The 19,379-nt window shown below is 42.4% G+C and overlaps 1 protein-coding gene across 1 annotated transcript; it reads left to right on the top strand.

Annotated features, from left to right (window-relative positions):
• The first annotated feature begins 666 nt into the window (after positions 1 to 666).
• LOC308103718 (ankyrin repeat and SOCS box protein 2-like) lies at positions 667 to 17,845 on the top strand. Its single transcript, XM_080453847.1, has 9 exons — positions 667 to 749; positions 2,920 to 3,273; positions 3,949 to 4,118; positions 4,231 to 4,386; positions 5,909 to 6,154; positions 13,574 to 13,745; positions 14,309 to 14,867; positions 16,467 to 16,620; positions 17,639 to 17,845. The coding sequence occupies exons 2-9, from the start codon at positions 2,927 to 2,929 to the stop codon at positions 17,812 to 17,814; spliced, it is 1,980 nt and encodes a 659-aa protein (XP_080309973.1). The 5' UTR covers positions 667 to 749; positions 2,920 to 2,926; the 3' UTR covers positions 17,815 to 17,845.
• The last annotated feature ends 1,534 nt before the right edge of the window (positions 17,846 to 19,379 follow it).

Here is a 19,379-nt window from a genome sequence, read left to right on the forward strand (position 1 = left end):
ATAAAGAGCCATAGCGAGTTATGGGCCAAAACATAAAGCAACCTAGTACCTATAGCGCCACCTTGAGGCAGATTTTTGGGGTGAGTGGGGACAGAATTTGGGGTGAGTGTCTTCCTTGGCCTACTGGCAGTGTGCATGAACGTTTGACGCTGATCAGCCCAGAGGTTTCTGAGATAACCTGTTCACAGACAGACACACACACTGACACGTGTAAAAAACCTAATGCAGGAAAGAGGCAGAGGGGAAAATGATCAAATCAGCGACGTGTTGTGAGCTTGTAGATAGGCTATTTTCAAATTGCCAAAGTATATAGGTTTGAAGTGGTTTTGTAATAATCAAAATCTACAGTAACTAGTAACTAAAGTTTTCAAATAATAATAGAGGAGTAAAAATACAATATTTGCCTTTGCGATGTAGAGGAGTAGAAGTAAAATTATTGCAAATTGGAAATACTCCAGTAAAGTAAAAATACCTCACAATTGTACAGTACTTGAGTAAATATACTTAGTTACTTTCCACCACTGGCCACAGGGCATATCAGGTTATAAGTGTCAGAAGGCCAAGGGGCACAGGAGCCAATGGCCTTCATGAAATGACAGCCCTGGTTTCATGCATGTGCTGTGGGAGGGCCAAACGCAGATCAAGTGTCTGTGAAGTCATGTGTCAGTCCAAGAATAGTCATAAACAGAGACCGTCAGCAAGTCTCACAGAGAAGAGAAGAGAGATTAACCACAACCTTCAGTATACACGTAAGAACATCTAACATTAATACTGTGGTTAGTTACGAATAGTTTGGTTACTTAACATTAATAATGTGTTATTAGCCTTTGTGTTTTATGGAAGGTTCGAACAGACTTCCTCACTGTGTCAGTAAACCCCACACCCATATATCCCACTCACTAGTGGAATATATGGGTGTGGGGTTGGACCATGTCCGGTCTATTAGCATCATATGCAGGTGTGTACAGTATTTATGTTCTTTTAGAAACATTAGCATCAGCCTTGCTGCGTAATTCTGGTTCAGTGAGCATGCCGGGAGGTCAAAGAGGTGGGAGTTGCTATAAGCCCTTTGCATAACTGTAGTCCCACTTTTCAGAAGGTGGCAGAACCGTTCCCTGTTCCTGTTAATTTTCCCATAGCTTCATTTGATTGGCTCAGCAGCAGATTTGAACTGGAAACACATGGGAAGGTGTTGTGTGTTTCCGGGTCAAACTTGCTGCCGAACCAATGAAGTTACGGTCACACAGTCGCGGCAGAATGCCGCATCTGAACGCAAGCCCATGTGGCACTTCTGCCTATTTCCGTCCATTTCTTTGTTATCTTCCGGGGCTTTCAGCAACTGGTGGGCAGTGCAACAAAGTGCCGGTTTTCCGGATGTGTATCTTTGACTAGCACTATTTGTAGAAGTGAAGACAGAGGAATGTCCACTAGCAACCTGAAAACATATGCACATGCAATATAAAATAGTAATATTATCCATAATATCCAGCTATATGAAAACATTGGCGCACCTTACCTTGACAAATATGAAAACACCATACATCATTAGGATGATTAACCAAATGAACCCCGGCATGCCTATTCTGGGGGGAACATTCATCAAAAATAGCCTATCTACAAGCTCACAAACCCGCCCAGTGGTGTCAACGTATGGCACATCTGTCCTATTGGTTGGTCCTATCACTGCCGGGTCATGGTTCATCAATGTTGAACCCGATGTGTTGGACTTCACGCTATTGCACGCGCTTAAGCTCCGTCAACTCAACTCATCGGGCGGTCCTTCCGGTTTTTCATATAATGGGAGTGGATGGAACTTCCGGCCACCAAACACATATTATGTGTGCCCGGCACCGGACCTGTATGCACAGAGCCTATAGTCAAGTCCAGATATGACTGAGGCCTGGATAAAGAGCTGGGCAGACTTCCTGATGAAGAAGGTTCCGATTTGCATGGCTGTCATCAGGTGTGTGTGTGTGTGTGTGTGTGTGTGTGTGTGTGTGTGTGTGTGTGTGTGTGTGTGTGTGTGTGTGTGTGTGTGTGTGTGTGTGTGTGTGTGTGTGGAGGGGGGGGGAGGGGATCAGGGCACTCGCGTGACCTAAACGCAGTGGTTCTGAAACTTTTTATCTCAAGACCCAAAAGGGGAATTAAACATTTTGCCCGGGACCCAAACTAGTGAAAATAGCAGATCTACAAGCTCACAATGCGTCGCTTAGCGCCGCATTGAGAGCTTGCATATCTGCTATTTTCACTACTTCTTAAACATTGCTTTTATGTATCTATGGAAATGATTAGATTTTTTAAATTTTTTAATACTTTAAAAATGTTGGAATTGTTTTTAATTTAATAAGTTGTGATTTTTTTGTTTAAACTTTTTAAAATCTTTTGAAACAGGGGTTGATATTTACTCGAGATCCATACAAATTGGTCCGCGACCCAAACATGGGTCCCAACCCACTGTTTGGGAAACAGCACCCTAACGCATTGTGTGGGATGTAGACAGTCACCTCCATGACCAATGTGTGAATGTGGTTCACCTATTAGGGCGCCTACCAATTGCCAACATTTCAATGTCAGCGTTACAGATACGCTCCTTTACCGCTACATGTCCAGGCAGGGAGACACCATCTGGAACAAAGACAGCAGTGTGTGCAGACTTCAGTATTTTTCATGTTGGCCATCCATTTGGCCTGCACCTGGACACCAAAGTGTCTCCCTTTATAAACCCTATTTAATAAATGCTATTTCATGGAGAAGGACCATGCATAATGGAAAAGTTATACATTGTAAACAGGGGGTGTATGTAGTATATTTATCATGGCTGGAGGATGTACTTGTGCATCGGGCCGCCTCATGCTACAGAAACAGGAGATGGGCCAAATGGCTCGGCATGGCTACTTACTTGTTATTCTCCCTTATCAGCATCGCCATGGAGACAGCTGGCCTTTCTGTGCCAGGAGCCTCTGGTCCCTCGTTGGGGTTTGAGGACTATTCTGTCTACACCAACCTGTCTGATGAGGAGCTGATCCAGATAGCCATCGAACGCAGCCTCAGTGAAGACCACAGTAAAACTCCATCCACAGATACCAGACAAACTCCATGTCCACCCAATGCAGATTTCAGACAGCCCAGCGCCCCACACCTTCACAGCACCAGCACTCAACCAGGCACCCAACATATTCACAGCACCAGCACTAAGCCCAGGCCCATACAACAACACAATGTCACCGCTCACTACAGTTCTCCCAATCCTCCAAGTACAAAGCGTGCTGACCGGTAGGTGTCTGACAGACAGATGAATGAACACTTCGATTCATTTCAAATCCCATTACAAGCAACAGTCAATAGCTATATGGCTTAATGGAAGTATAATTGAATTATTAGCTAAAGGGAAACCCCTAGCTGGCATATTAATATGCATGCTGAGTCTGACTAACTCCCTGGTCATGTGACAGGAAGACGTTTAATAGCACGGTGAGTAATGTCATGACGTGTTATAAAAGACGAATGGTGGCGTATCGCAACAGTAATGGATTTATTTTACGGAACAAATCAATAACATCAATAACAAATCAATAATCATCAACACATCAGTAACACAGCAGTACATCATGTAGGTGAAACCGTACTAAGGTTGTAGGGGGCGCTATTGAGCCCTAGCCATTTTCGAGACCCATAAAATATGTAAACTTTTAACCGTTCCGAAAAATATGCAGCTTTTGAGCACCTTTAGGTCCTTATAACATTTATTTGTGCAAAGAATAATTTAATCCGTTTCAATTTGGCTTCGGACTGGTCCAGTGCTCAGGCCCCCTAATAAAAAAATATATAAAAAAAAAACTTAAGAAGAAGAACATTCATAAGGGCTCTTGAACAAGAGATTGATCGGCATGAAAAGTCAAGTGTGATTGTAAAACATTAGAGTGGATGTGGATGTGTATTGTTTTCTAGGGTGGAGGATCCTCTGTTTGCAGCAATAAGAGCTGGTGATGTTAACAGAGTCAGAAAGCTACTTAACGTCCCAGGATGCAACCTGGTTTTGCCCACTAAGCCTAACTGGCTGGCAATCCACCAGGCAGCCACCTATGGCCAGGAAGCCTGTCTCAGAGTGCTGCTGGCAGGTAACACAAACACTTGTTTTCTAGCTGAAGAACACTTTAACAAGTGACATGGTTCTTCTGGGAATTATTGGATCTGCTCTCTGTCTAGTTTAGTGTGTCTTGTTTCTTCCAGCCAGGCCTGGTATGGTGAACAAGAAAACAGAGAAGGAACAGACAGCGTTGATGTTAGCGGTCGATAATGAGCAGGCAGGCTGTGTCCGTCTGCTGCTGGAGAGTGGAGCTGATCCTGAAATTGTGAATGAAGACCGAGAGACTCCGCTCTATAAAGGTATAGAAACACCACAGTTGTGCTGAAGTTTGTCCTCTAGTACTGTTGGTTTTCTATTTTACAATCACCCCTAGTATTGCTGGTTTTCTTTCGGACCATGATTATTGCTGGTTTTCTGTCCAACCATGATGCCTTGCTGGTTTTCAATCCTATACCAGGATTTCATTATGCTGAATTATACTACTGTTTGTATACAACCAATAAGTTAATTGCGTCCACGTGGGCTTCACTGTACTAGACTACTAAGGGGCTAGTTAGACCTGGGGCAACAAAATGATGCAATCAACTAGCTGGTTTGCAGGAATCACTTGCGGACCAAGGTTGAAAACCACTGGTGAATCCTCCTTTACTTCATCTGTACCTTCACCCTCTTAAGATCAACATTACTCTGCATGTTAACCCTTTAAAGCCAGGAACACATCTGTGTCATTTATTTGGCTATTTAAAAAATAGCAGATCTACAAGCTCATAGCGCGGCACCGAGTGCCGCGTTATGAACTTGTAGATCTGCTATTTGTTTTAAAGAGTCGTGGAAATTTCTGCAAATCTTTGAATATATATATTTTCCAAAGCGAACATTTAAACTCAAATCTTTGCTTCTGGGGATTCAACAAATGTCAGTTTTTTTTAAATAAATGATGTTGCTATAATATCAGTGGTTCTCAAACTTTTTTCATGTCAAGGGCCCCCACAATTATATGTATTTGGCCACAGACCCCCATCTCAAAATATGTTGTTCCAGGGACCCCCCCAGAAGCAAAGATTAGCAAAGTTAAAAATGTTCGCTTAAAAAAAAAAAAAAACATATATAAAATATTCAAATATTTGCACACATTTTCACAATTTTTCAAAAATAGCAGATCTACAAGTGCTGCGCTATGAGCTTGTAGATCTGCTATTTTTGAATAGCCAAAGAAATCTTAAAATTACACAGATGCGTTCCCGGTCTTAATGGGTTGATTAAGTAGCAGTAGTTCTGCTATTTTTTAAAAAGAGTCGTGGAAATTTCTGCAAAACTTTGAATATATATATTTTCCTAAGCGAACATTTAAACTCAAATCTTTGCTTCTGGGGATTCAACAAATGTCAGTTTTTTTTAAATAAATGATGTTGCTATAATATCAGTGGTTCTCAAACTTTTTTCATGTCAAGGGCCCCCACAATTATATGTATTTGGCCGCGGACCCCCATCTCAAAATATGTTGTTCCAGGGACCCCCCCCCCCCCAGAAGCAAAGATTAGCAAAGTTAAAAATGTTCGCTTAAAAAATATATATATATATAAAATATTCAAATATTTAATTTTGCACACATTTTCACGATTTTTCCAAAATAGCAGATCTACAAGTGCCACGCTATGAGCTTGTAGATCTGCTATTTTTGAATAGCCAAAGAAATCTTAAAATGACACAGATGCGTTCCCGGTCTTAGTGGGTTGATTAAGTAGCAGTAGTTCGGAAATGGTCAGCCCACTTCAACAGATGCTATTGTATAAGTTACCAAACAGTTTGTGTTCTCCCCAGCATGTGAGAGGAACAATGCAGAGCTGGTGGCCACATTGTTAAGCCACGGCGCAGAACTCAACACCCCATGTATCCTGGGATTTAGAGCGCTGCACGAAGCCGTTTGTCAGAACAACGTGGAGATCTGTGAGATCTTGATCAAAGCCGGAGCCAAACTCAGTCCAGCCAATGACTATGGCATGACTCCACTGTCCGAAGCTGCTCAGACTGGACGGTTAGAAACGCTACGCTTCCTTGTCAGACACGGTAGGTACATGACACCATAGCACTGCTGTTTTCTATCCTACCAGAACCTCTACTGCTTCTTTTTCATCCCAATAGGACCTATAATACTGTTTGTTTTCGATCCTACCAGGTCCTCTAAGATGACTGGTTTTCTATCCGACCAGTACCTCAAGTACTGCTGTTTTTATATCCTACCAGAACCTCGTACTGCTGCTTTTATATTATACCAGGAGTACTGGTTTTCTATCTTATCACATTTTCAACTGCATTCACCCTTTTATTCTACAGTAGCTTTTGAAGAGACAGAATAGTCCCGCATTACAAGACCATTAGATCTGTCTATGTTCCAGATATCTGTATCTAATGACAACTATTGAAGAGGTTTAGGGCCGCCCCTTAAGAAAACAACGCAGGCCTCTTTAGACCAACTACTGATGAGCCATGGACTTCTGTTACAGCTCAGCCAATCAGAGGCTTGCCTGTGATTTTCTCTAACAAAACCTGGACATGATTGAGACTAATAAAGGACTGGCTCGACCTGGGTCAAGAGTCAATGACTGGGGGGCACGGTGGCGCAGTCGATAGGTCCTGGGTTCGATTCCCGCCGGGGACGCTGTGGGCGTGTCTTCTCCTACGCATCATCAGCGCCCATACCCTAGGTGGGTTTGGCGAAAGGGCCTACTCTGTGTGGAGTTTGCATGTTCTCCCTGTGTCTCCTAGGGTAGGGGGATGAGCCGTACCGTAGTGCATTCTGTGAGGCCAGCGATGAGTACATGGTCTGTAGACCATGTACTGTACGACATGGTCCGATCTACAATCTACACTGTATGACATAATGCTCATACCCCATTCATTAACACAGAGATGTTATTAGACACAAAGCTATCCATGTCAACACGTCTTAATGTTCTAGGAGTCTCAACAGTTATAAGCGACTGCCGTTTAATCTAGCTGAAGAGGCAATTCATTGACCACAGTTTTGCACAACCTTAACATCCCAGATCGATAGAAATATTAATCCACTGTGCTGACTAATACACCATGACATAGGAGTACAAAAACGTTGCATAGTGAATAAGTACGTAATCACATTGTGGTTGCACTGTAATGCAACCATGTGCTATAAAGATGTAATCACAGGGCTATCTGCTTGATGTACTATAATTAAAAGTGCATTCAGGTATTATGAATCTATGAATTGAGTGCTAACTTTGTATGTAAACATACAACAGGACAATTTAAAGGTGAAACAGTAAGCACAGCGCTGCAGGGACTCGAACCCTGTTCCCAGCAGAAACCAGGAGTACCTACTACCAGTGCTTTTTTGCCATGTTCACACCATGCCCTTACTTGCATGAAAATGTATGAAAAGATATGAATAACCTGGCTTTACCAACACAGCTTTCCTTTAGTGTTTACTGATTGACCTGTAATCACACTATACAATAGCACAGTGATTCTCAGATTTGATATAGTATAAAAATCAGCTAGCCACTATAAACCCTATATACATCATCTATTTGAAAATAGCCGATCTACAAGCTCACAACCCCTCACAGGTGGTTATTGTCTGAAAAATACCCATGAACATGAATCAATAGAAAAAAATCATGTGTAAACAAAAAACATGAATTAAGGAAACACTGATGATAGTGAAAAAGTTAAATCTGAAAGAGCCGTTTTGTTTAATGACTATAGAGATACTGGCCCTCATTTATCAACGCGGCGCAGACCAAATAATCACCGCAACTTTCGGCATTTATCAATATAACCTGACGATGGCTTCATCCTACCGTACGCTGAGATCTCACGTCTGGTCGATAGCTGTTGTTGACGTTGGCTGCGCCCGTTTATTCCATTCTAGACCTGCGGAGAAGCATTGTCTGACTGTCTGACAGGCATCTGGACACATAATCCACTCCTAAATGTATATCTACACTAATAAATAATCCCTGTGAAAATATAACATTTTATAAAGTAATTTAAACAAACTGCTTTAACAGTCATTCGGTTAAGCTTGCAGATCTGGCTGCATTGGCTATTTGAAAATAGCAGATCTACAAGCTCACAACAGGTCCCATCCCGATGCGTTGTGAGCTTGTAGATCTGCTATTTTCAAAATATACGAGCGCTTCTGCAAGAGCATTTTCGGGAGCCCCGACCATCTTTTCATGGACTACAAACTTACAGTAGCTTGTCCTATGTTATGGAGTTATGTCATAGAGAGTTATGTAGGCTACACAACCTGGCTGGGTTAAGGATATCAACCCGACGATCGAATCTCTTATTAACGTGGCAGCACGGGATCACTGCCGCCCGTCCGAGTCTCACGGGGAATATCCTACATGACTGCGTGTGCACTGCTCGGTATGGGTATGGTTAAATTAATATACAAACCCCATTCATGGCAATGTGATTGGTATCATTATGTAATTCATGTAGGCTACAAGCCTATGTGACAAAGATTGTACCGTTACGGATTACATGAAAGACACAGTTGGGTGTGTGTGTGTATGTGTGTGTGAGACAGAGAGAGGCGTGTGTGTGTGTGTGCATGTGTGACTTGACAGGCAGCGAGGCGAGGCAAGCCGGCGAAACTCTTTTGGCTTCCCATGCTTTATTTGGTCGTATTCTGGTTCTCCATGTCGTAAAATCAGGGCGTTTCGAGAATATTTAAGGGCGTGTTATTTAAATGGCGCTTGGTTTCAGCCGTGACATTTATCAAGGCTCCGACCCAATGTACGCTAGGATTGGCTGTGTAGGATTCGTTGATAAATGTGACTTCGACGTTGGTGTACGGCCGAATATATGGAAAAATATAAGCCGGTTTATACGCTCCGTTGATAAATGAGGGCCACTGTGTACCGATTTACGTGACGTTTGGACAGAATCTGTAGGAGTACTGTCAAAAATGGGTTTTGCAAAAAGCGGCCTCCTGGTGGCGCTATAACAGGCCCATGTGAAAGGGGCCTGTTATAGCGCCACAGAGGGGCAGAGGTTCTGAATTGGCATCCAGGGAGTGTGTGTGCATAGTTTCGCTGCGATCATGCCAACGGTCCTGGAGATTAGCTGGTCAGACAGGGTGCAAAACATACTCTCTCGCCATGCCTTTCGGCCTGGCAGAGACAATAATATGGAACTGGAAATGGAACCAAATGGACCTGTGAGGGTCCATTTGGTTCCATTTGTACACCCTCTGTTTGAGAACCACTGCCCTATCATGTACACTAAACAAGAGCATAGGAGCCTAGACATAAATAAATATCTCAGATACAGTAATTTGGTTAGAATCAACATATCTGCAATGCATATTGTCTAAAACAGTCAATCACTCATTTGATTTCTCACCATTTCCTCTGCTGTAGCATTTGGCCTATAATCCATGTTACACATTTTAGCCACTTTAAACCTTTCATCACCTGGTTGAAAATAGCCGATCTACAAGCTTGTAGATTGGCTATTTTCAAAAAATCTTAATGGCCAAAAATATATTCATTTTGAGTCCTTGACATGAAAAGGTTTGAGAACCACTGCAACAGCACAGGATGAACATGTATTGAACAGCTTTCTGCCTGTCTCTGTCAGTCCAAAGCCAATAGGCCTGCACATCATTTAATATCTAAAATAATATGAACACACACCAGGGGATATCACATGTTCTCTAAGAGCTGGATTTCGACTGCAGCTTTAGCACCACACTGTCATGTTAAATAATTGTACTGATGAACTGTACAGGGGTCCCCAAAATGTGTTAATATCTATAGCATCAAAATCAGCAAGCTACTATATACCCTATATACATCAGCTATTTGAAAATAGCCAATCTACAAGCTTGTAGATCGGCTATTTAAAAACATTAATGAAGTGAAAAGTGAATGTGGAATATTTGCATAAATAACTGTCTCAAATATGAACACACAGTATCCCCTGTCACAGTGGTTCTCAAACCTTTTAATTTCAAGGACCCCCAGTTTGATATGCATTAGACCACGGACCCCCATTTGATTTTTATCTCTGGGACCACAATCTATACTATAAAATCCTAACTCTGAGAGTGTACAAATGGAACCAAATGTGTTAACTGGACAGCGTGACAACTAATTGAGTGATAACATTTCATGTAAACATACAGGACAAAGGTGAGACAGTCAGCAGGGTACAGCACTGCAGGGACTTGCACCCTGAAACCAACATAAGCTAGAAGTACTAACTACCAGTGCTTGTTTGCTTTGTGACACCACCATGTCCCTACTTGCATGTGATACAGAAAATATTAAAAAGACCTGTGGTCAGGGGACCCCCAGGGGTTCTTAACTCATTCCCTGCCTAGAACGACTAAAACGACTTCTGTCCTTTAAAGGACAACTTAGTTTTTTTTACAACCAAGGTTTATGTTTTAGCTTGTAATTAAAGTAAATAAAAGATGAGTGTTAAACTTTTCTATAGTTTTAGCAATTTTCGTGATCTTTTTTACAGTGGGCGGGGGCATTCTGTCCGGTGGCTAAATATGTATTTTTTTACACAATAACCCGGTGTTTTCTTTATTATTATTGACAGTAGCTCTTCTAGCCCCCAATAACTCACATCTGGCCATCCAAGACCACAGGACCTTTTTTATTGTGTAAAAAAGGCATATTTAGCCACCGGACAGAATGCCCCCGCCCACTGTAAAAAAATATCGCGAAAATTGCTAAAACTATAGAAAGCAGTAAATGAAAAGAAAAAAACACTCATCTTTTTTTTACTTTAATTACAAGCTAAGATATAAACCGTGGTTGTAAAAAAACAAAGTTGTCCTTTAAGCCCTGTCTGCCAAGAACGACTAAAACGACTTTAAATAATACAAAAAAAAATTTAACCCAAAGACCAAGGAGATATGATTTTTTGAAGATCTAGACTCCCATCCAATTCCTTGTTAACTTAAAACTTATACATTTTGTATCTCGGCTCCTGAGTACTTTTTTTTTTCAATGAAAAATCTCTGGCAGTGGGCAAACGCAAAAAAAAAAAAGTTCTGGCAGTGAATGAGTTAAGGGGGTTCCAGGGGGTCTCCAGGAAAATGTGTTAATATAACATCAAAATCATCAATAAACCCTGTAGTCAAATGCATATTCATTTGGGGGTCCTTCACATGAAAATGTTTGAGAACTACTGTAATAGCACACACATATTGGATGAACATTTTATTCACATAAACAGCTTTGAGTCTCTCTCTGTCCAAAGCCTCAACTCTATTACACTAGTTGGGAGCATAATGAACACACAACATCCACAATCATGTAGGCCTTTATGTATAGTCTACATTGTAGACTATACATAAAGGCCTACACATAATTAAATATCTCAAATAATATGAACGCATAGTATGCGCTATCACAGAGACCCCTATTTGAACATTTTCTACCTCTGGGACCGCAATCTATACTATACAATCCTAACTCTTAAGAGTGTATAAATGGAACCATATGGACCCTCATGGGTCCATTTGGTTCCATTTGTACACCCTCTCTTTGAGAACCACTGCCCTATCATATTATTAAAATAACTGTAGGCCTACTGATGAACTGTACTGGGGTCCCCAGAAAAGAATTGACATAAATAAACAGATCAGATACAGTGATTAGAATCAACATCTACAATACATTACATTGTCTGAAACAGTCAATCACTAATTTGATTTCTCCTCATTTAGCATGTGGGTTGTATAATATCATGCATGTTACACTGAGCAGTTTACAAAACCCACACACCCCAGATGGAGGTAAACATGTCTTGACCAACACACCTTGACCCATGACCACAAAACATTAAACTGTCATGTTAAATAACAGTACAAAAACGGAGCTAGAGCTCTTTCCCTCAAACTGCTATATAATAAACAAAGCTAAAAATATTTTAAATAATATGAAATATAAAATCAAGGCTTTAATGTTGATCAGTGATGTTCTATGAATAATGATATGTGTCTAGCATGGACTGTTTGTTAGCTTTAAGCAGCTCTCAGCCCACATTTAAAATCATATTCAATATAAAATCGGGTCTTCCTTAGGGACTAAGGGGTATAATGATCAATGATTATGTTCCATTAGCACAATTAGAGCCATTAAACATCTGTTTACAAGGCACCTTACCTGTCTTCTGATGCTGCTGCTGTCTGACATATGCTCTCACCATTGTTTGCAGCCAGGTCTGCTTTATTATGTCCCCCAAGATTTATTTGAAAATAGCAGATCTACAAGCTCACAATCCGTCACGATGTGACACGTTGTGAGCTTGTAGATCTGCTATTTTCAAATTGACTATGTATACAGTAGGTTTAAAAGGGCTCACACCCAGTCACTCGTTTCTCTCACAGAACCTGGCAACGCTGGCTGTGACAGGAGTCTGTGACATAGATGTAAAAATCGACGCCTGGATGTCATCAAAAGCATATAAAACATCAAATATAAACGTTATTGGGTCTCAACCAGCACAAAGAGACCATCCGTGGGGGCTCCTGTGGCCCATACAGTCGCTTCTTTTGGGCTTTGTTTTCCCAGACCGGGTTGCTCGATTCTCTCGCAGAGTCTGGCAACTCTTACTGCTACAGGCTGGGAGAGAGACGTCCAAATCCAGGCCTTAACGTCATCAAAAACATATAAAACATAAAATCGAAATGTTATTGGGTCCCAACCAGCACCAAGGGACCATCATTGTTTGCTTGTGGGGGTCTATAATGAATTAAAAAGCATAGAGTGTTCCTGTCCATCTAAATGCAAACAAAGATGGCTGCCGTTGAGAAACTCAGAGAGCAGTGAAGGGGGCGGGGACAGGCAAATGAGAGAGATTCTCAGGAAGGTGGGGGCCTCTGGAGACTGGAGAGTGAATGGAGGTCGATGAGGGGGGCGACTGGAGACAAGGGGGCCCCCCCCGACGCCTGGAGACCGACTGGAGACATGGCTGGAGACTGTCTCCAGTCACTTGCACCTCTGTAGACTCAAGCGTAGTTAATACCCTCACAAAAACATGTAGTAATCCTGGTCGCTATACCGCCTCCCCATGACAGCCGGGGCGCCTGATGGAGGGGAAAGAAACTGGTTGGAATCATGCATTGAAGGAGGCATGAGCTCGGCCCTGGGCTCCTTAGGCTGGCGGGGGGAGTGTAGCGCAGAGGATCACTTAGAAAAATTGGCACCGGGTGAAAAAGGGTTACAAAATCGTGGGATAGAAATGTAAGTTAAAAAAAAGAGTCAATGACTGATGGGTAAAATGTATCCTGTCTGTGTACCGGATGACAGCAGGTTTCGGACACATTACTGGCAGATAGGAAGATAACATAACATTATAACCTCATGAGACAAATTGTGTGAGGTGAAAGTGTGATCATGTACAGGGAAATATGTCTTCATCCATTTGCTGGTGTGGATCAAATGTTCATATTGTACATTTTTAATAATCCAGGTGCTGACATGAACAAACAAGCATCTGATGGGTCGACAGCCCTTTATGAAGCAGCAAAGAACGACCATGTGGACATCGTAAAGCTTCTTCTGTCCCTGGATGCAGATGCTAGCATACCAGGAAAGAGAGGCCTGTTGCCACTTCATATTGCTGCCCAGAAAGGAAGATATACGTACGTACACTCACATAATGTGCCCTGACACACCACAACCTGGCTGTTACACTCATAACACATTGCAATAGCCTCTATGCACAGCAGCCATATTGGAAGGAAATTGGGCCTCTTCCTTATTTCCTTTACAGGTGTTACCAATGATACTAATGAAGGCTCTGTTCCATTTAGTGTAGCACAGTGGTTCTCAAACCATTTAATTTCAAGGACACCCATAACTCTGAGAGTGTACAAATGGAACCAAATATTCGGTTCCATTTGTACACTCTCAGAGTTACACACCCGTAAGGGGCCTTTTGAAACCCCCCCATGAGGGTCTCTGGACCACACTTTGAGACCCACTGGTGTAGCAGAGTGTTTCCAGTGAGCCAACATCCACAATAACAGCACCCTGACTCTGTTTGACCAGAATGGAACAGAGCCTTCATTAGTATCATTGGTAACACCTGTGAAGGTCTTTCCAATATGGCTGCCGTGCATAGAGCCAATAGTACACTGTTATTCAAAGCTGAATTTGAATATATGTATAATGTATTGTTGCTGTTGTTATTATTAATTTACAGCATGGTGTCCATGCTAATCCCAGCCACCAGCAAAACGAGGGTTCGTCGAACCGGGATCAGTCCTCTCCACCTGGCAGCAGAATACGACCACAATGAAATTCTGGAGCTTCTGCTCTCGGCTGGGTTCGACCCCAACGCCCAGCTGTCAACGGAGTGGACAAAGCTGTACGAGGACCGTCGCAGCACAGCGCTCTACTCCTCTGTCTTCAACAACAACATGGAAGCCACCACCATGCTGCTGGAGGCAGGAGCCAACCCCAACCTGGACCTCTTCTGCCCTCTGCTGGTGGCTGTGAGGCAGGGCTGCATGCAGACTGTCAGACTCCTGTTGAAACACGGAGCGAACGTCAACGCCTACGTCCCCTTCCATCGCACCAGCTTCCCATCCTCCATCCTCTTCAGTATGAAGCAGCTCCACGTTCTCAGGTTGCTGTTGGACAATGGCTGTGACGCCCAATCCTGTTTCACCTGTGACTATGGCAACGGGCCTCATCCGCCAATCAAAGTCACCCGCTTTGAGAGATTTGGGTCGGACGACACGCGCGACCATTATACCCAGGTACAGTGGTAAAGGTGTGTGTGTGTGTGTGTGTGTGTGTGTGTGTGTGTGTGTGTGTGTGTGTGTGTGTGTGTGTGTGTGTGTGTGTGTGTGTGTGTGTGTGTGTGTGTGTGTGTGTGTGTGTGTGTGGGTGGTCTATCCTGTTGGCTCGGGTGTCGCAGTGGTAAAGTGCCTGCCCACCACCGCAGAGGTCGTGGTTTCAAATCCACCGTGGTGCATCCGGCTTTGTCGAACGTCTACACGAACACAATTGTTACTGCATGTAATCCTACAGGCTGGGCGGCACCTGTCTGCAGGGAGTGTTGGGCAGGAGGAGTAGGATGAATGCTCTATGTCCTCCCGGTGGGGGCTCCTCACTGCCAGGTGTGTCAGTAAGATACAACAGCAGTGATCACACAGAAATGTGTGTGGGGAGGAAACAACTGGCATAACGACTAAATTGGGGAGAAAAAGGGGTCAAAAGAAAGAAAAATCACACCCAGTGTGAAGTGGGCGGTGTGGTCATCACAGTGGTCTTCATAGTGATGGAAGCTCACTTCCAAAAAAAAAATATTTTTGGAAGTGCATAATCCTATTTATAGGTTATTAATGTCATCATGTGTCTCTCTAGCCAATCACAGTGCTGAATAGAGTCAGCCAATAGAGTCAGCCAATCACAGTACAGGAAAGTGGGCCAATCACAGTGCAGGAAACTAATACTAATGAGGTGTCCCAACTCCACTTATAGGGGCGGCTACACCGCCCAAAAAGAGCAAAAGAGAAAACAAGAGCAAGATTCTCGTAGGATATAAATCCAGCAGTACTAGTACTATAAAATGGTGCCCAATGCCTCCCTGCTTGGCACTTAGCATCAATGGTTGGATTGGGGGTAAGTCCCCGTATCACACTACAGCAGGGGTCTTCAACGTTTTTCAGGTACCCCTTAGCTGAAAGAGAAATGAAGCAGGGACCCCCTCTACATATTGTATAAAATTGTGTTGCAGATTAAACTTTTCCATAGATTCCATAGATAGCTTCATAGACGTGTTTGACAGTATCATTGTGTAGCGTTGTGTTGGATTCGTGTTCATGTGTATTTTCAGACAGTTAACCACTTAAACCCTCAATACTGCTCTATACAGCCCCTTCTGGGGGGTGTAATACTCCCCCCCCCAGACCAAACCTCTTTGCCGTGGCGTTGTGGGCTTGTAGATCTGCTATTTTTGGCTAACGTTCCCCTCAGAATAGGGCTGCTAGGGTTCAAGTGGTTAATGGAGAAAAGAACAAAATAAAGTCCCTATTATCACATAGTTACTACAGGGGGGCCGCCAAATCTTTGAGGACCCTGTAGGAGTCCCCCTGTTGAAGACCCCTGAACTACAGTATCAGAAGATGGGCCGGGAACAGTTGGTTCCCAAGGCAACTTATTTACACTCCTACCAGGACTTCCAGTACTTCTGGGTTTATATCCTACCAGCTAGTTCACTATGTATTCCAGGTTTAACTATTAAACCAGGTGACCATTATTACTTTACAGGTAGGATAGGGGGGGGGGTAGTGAGAAACAATGTATCTGTTATTCTATCTAACTATGTTGTTTATTTGTTTGTGAATTTTCAGTTCTGTGAGATCATCTCCATGGACAGCATCAGCCGGTGGGCAGGGCCCATTATTGACGTTCTATTGGACTATGTTGGTCATGTGACATTGTGCTCCAGGCTTCAGGAACACCTGAACAGCTACCCTGATTGGCAGAGCATCAAAGAGAAAGCAGGTAACAAAACCACATAGTGTAGACTGTACATACAGTGCATGTCCCCTCATGAGGACTGATAATGATGCATCTATTCAAAATATTGCTGAAAGGTTCACATTAACAGGGCCATACAAAGCATCAATTAAAAAATGGTAAAAGGTTCATCTATTTGTGTACTTGAATCTAGTAAATGTAGATATACCTCATTGGCTGCTGCTGTTCACTAGAGCGATGCGTCATGGCGGCTGTCATATTTTGTAGGGAGAGCCGTGCCTCCTGATGCATTTATGCCCCTCTATTGAAGCAGGCCTCTACAATTAAAACAAGACCAGGAGACCTGGTTCTGCCAGACCCAGAATAAGTACTTACGAGGCACTTCGCGCCGTGTTGCGAGCTTGTGGATCTGCTTTTTTCACTACTTTTTTTAATGTATTTATGGAAATTATTTGCTTTATTTTATTAAATACTTTAGAAAAATGTTTGAATTGTATTGAACTTTTTTGTTTAAATATTTTTTTAATCTTTTGAAATAATAATACCGGTATATATTTTTTTATGCAGGAAACAAAAAAAAGGGGATATTTACTCGCGACTCATACAAAGTGGTCCGTGACCCAAACATGGGTCCCGACCCACTGTTTGGGAAACCGTGCTCTCTCTTTATTGGGCGGTGTAGCCGCCCCTATAAGTGGGGTTGGGACACCTCATTAGTATTAGTTTCCTGCACTGTGATTGGCCCAGCTGGCCCCCCTAGCTGTACTGTGATTGGCTGACTCTATTGGCTGACTCTATTCAGCACTGTGATTGGCTAGCGAGACACATGATGACATTAATAACCTATAAATAGGATTATGCACTTCCAAAAAAAAATTTTTTTGGAAGTGAGCTTCCATCACTATGATGACCACTGTGGCCATGACCACACCGCCCACTTCACACTGGGTGTGATTTATATATATATATATATATATATATATATATATATATATATACTGTATATACAGTGTGTGTAAGTGCAGAATGTTGTGTGTTCCAGCACCACCGTGGAGACTCATGCAGTTGTGTCGACTGAAGATCAGACAGCAGGTTGGAATCCAACGCCTCAGAGATATTGTGACCTTACCTCTTCCTGGAACTCTCATCAGGTTCCTCCAATACCAGGAAGCCTCTGTGGATGAACCCCAGGAATCATGGGAGGACATGAACGTATGAAGCTAAGCATTGTGGGGAACCAGCATTGACAACAAAGATCACCCTGTTTCTCTTCATTGACATCATATCATGGACTTTGAGAGACACGTCTAGCCACCTCTGGAGATTCTGAATGTGCGATCTTTGTACATTTAGATTTGGCTGACTGTTATCAACAGGTTTGATTTGATTTCACAGGATGCACATTAAATAAACTTGTTGCAGTAAGACATTCTTCATTTTGACAGTTTTACAATAACATTGTACTAATGTATTAGTGTGGTAATTGTAATGAAATTAATGTATTTGTGAAAAAAATATTGCAGTCATACATTCAGTCTCTTACCACTAGATGACAGCAGGCTGAGGGAAATACCATCATCATCAATAGATGGATCCATTTGTTCAGCAGTTATCTGATCAGATTCTGGCTATTGGATTGGGTCAAATCTTGAAAATGGATTGTTCAAAAGAGAGGGGAAAAAATAAATAAAAAATAAGCATTCTGAAATTGGAATAGATAACATTAACAGGGTGGATTTCAGGAACAAAATGTAATAAAACGTTAACGTTTGTCAAGTAATATCTCAATAACGTAACATCCACAGTGTATTTATGAATTATGTATATTTGTTTGTATTTATTGGTTGTGGGTCAGATGAGGGGTCTTATAACTAAAGGAAAAAAAAGGGAAGAAGAGACACAACTTAAGATGGATGAGGATGTTTGTATCATTGCTGTTTTCTGTCTCTTCAGTTAAAATCACTTCAAGTGACACCACTTATTCTAGCTTAACTTTTGATACAACTGGGCAAATCAAATAAAAATAAAACAAAGATTTTAGCGGGGTATCCAGGCCACCATCAGGGCATATAATTTTTTGAGGGGCAGAAGGCCAAACTGAGGAGGCACAGTGGCCATGGCCTCCATGAAATTACTGCCCTGTTCCCTGAGCAATATACTTACTTTATTTTATTCTTACTTTTACTTCTTCTACCGCTTTTTGCAGTCCTGGCATAACTGTGGACAAGAAACAAATCGTCCGATTGGCCAGAGGGGGGTGTAAGCAGTCAATTGAAAATGGAAACTTTTAACAGGTGTAATTCATGCCCTGTTTGACCTACAACCTTAGATTTAGTATTTAGTATTTAGTATTTTTAAACAAAATATAACACAACATACTTTTTCTGTTCACTTTTATATATTTAGAAAAAAGGAAAAAAAAATCACACCCAGTGTGAAGTGGGCGGTGTGGTCATCACAGTGGTCATCATAGTGATGGAAGCTCACTTCCAAAAAAAAGGGATTTTTGGAAGTGCATAATCCTATTTATAGGTTATTAATGTCATCATGTGTCTCGCTAGCCAATCACGGTGCTGAATAGAGTCAGCCAATAGAGTCAGCCAATCACAGTACAGCTAGTGGTCTACTAATGGGCCAATCACAGTGCAGGAAACTAATACTAATGAGGTGTCCCAACCCCACTTATAGGGGCGGCTACACCGTCCAAAAACGGTACGGTCGCCTTGTGCGACGGCACCGTTTGCACTACCCTAGCGGCGGCTCTGCTTCTCGTACAACTCCTG

This window comes from Gymnoscopelus braueri, assembly GCF_963280865.1.
Source record: "Gymnoscopelus braueri genome assembly, chromosome: 16".
Classification (NCBI taxonomy): domain Eukaryota; kingdom Metazoa; phylum Chordata; class Actinopteri; order Myctophiformes; family Myctophidae; genus Gymnoscopelus; species Gymnoscopelus braueri.

Bases quoted from the DNA above. Each gene is read 5' to 3' on its own strand.
- LOC308103718 (XM_080453847.1), top strand. From the start codon at position 2,927: ATGGAGACAGCTGGCCTTTCTGTGCCAGGAGCCTCTGGTCCCTCGTTG. The intron at 4,119-4,230 runs GTAACACAAACA...TGTTTCTTCCAG, and splicing joins TCTCAGAGTGCTGCTGGCAG to CCAGGCCTGGTATGGTGAAC. The intron at 6,155-13,573 runs GTAGGTACATGA...TTAATAATCCAG, and splicing joins ACGCTTCCTTGTCAGACACG to GTGCTGACATGAACAAACAA.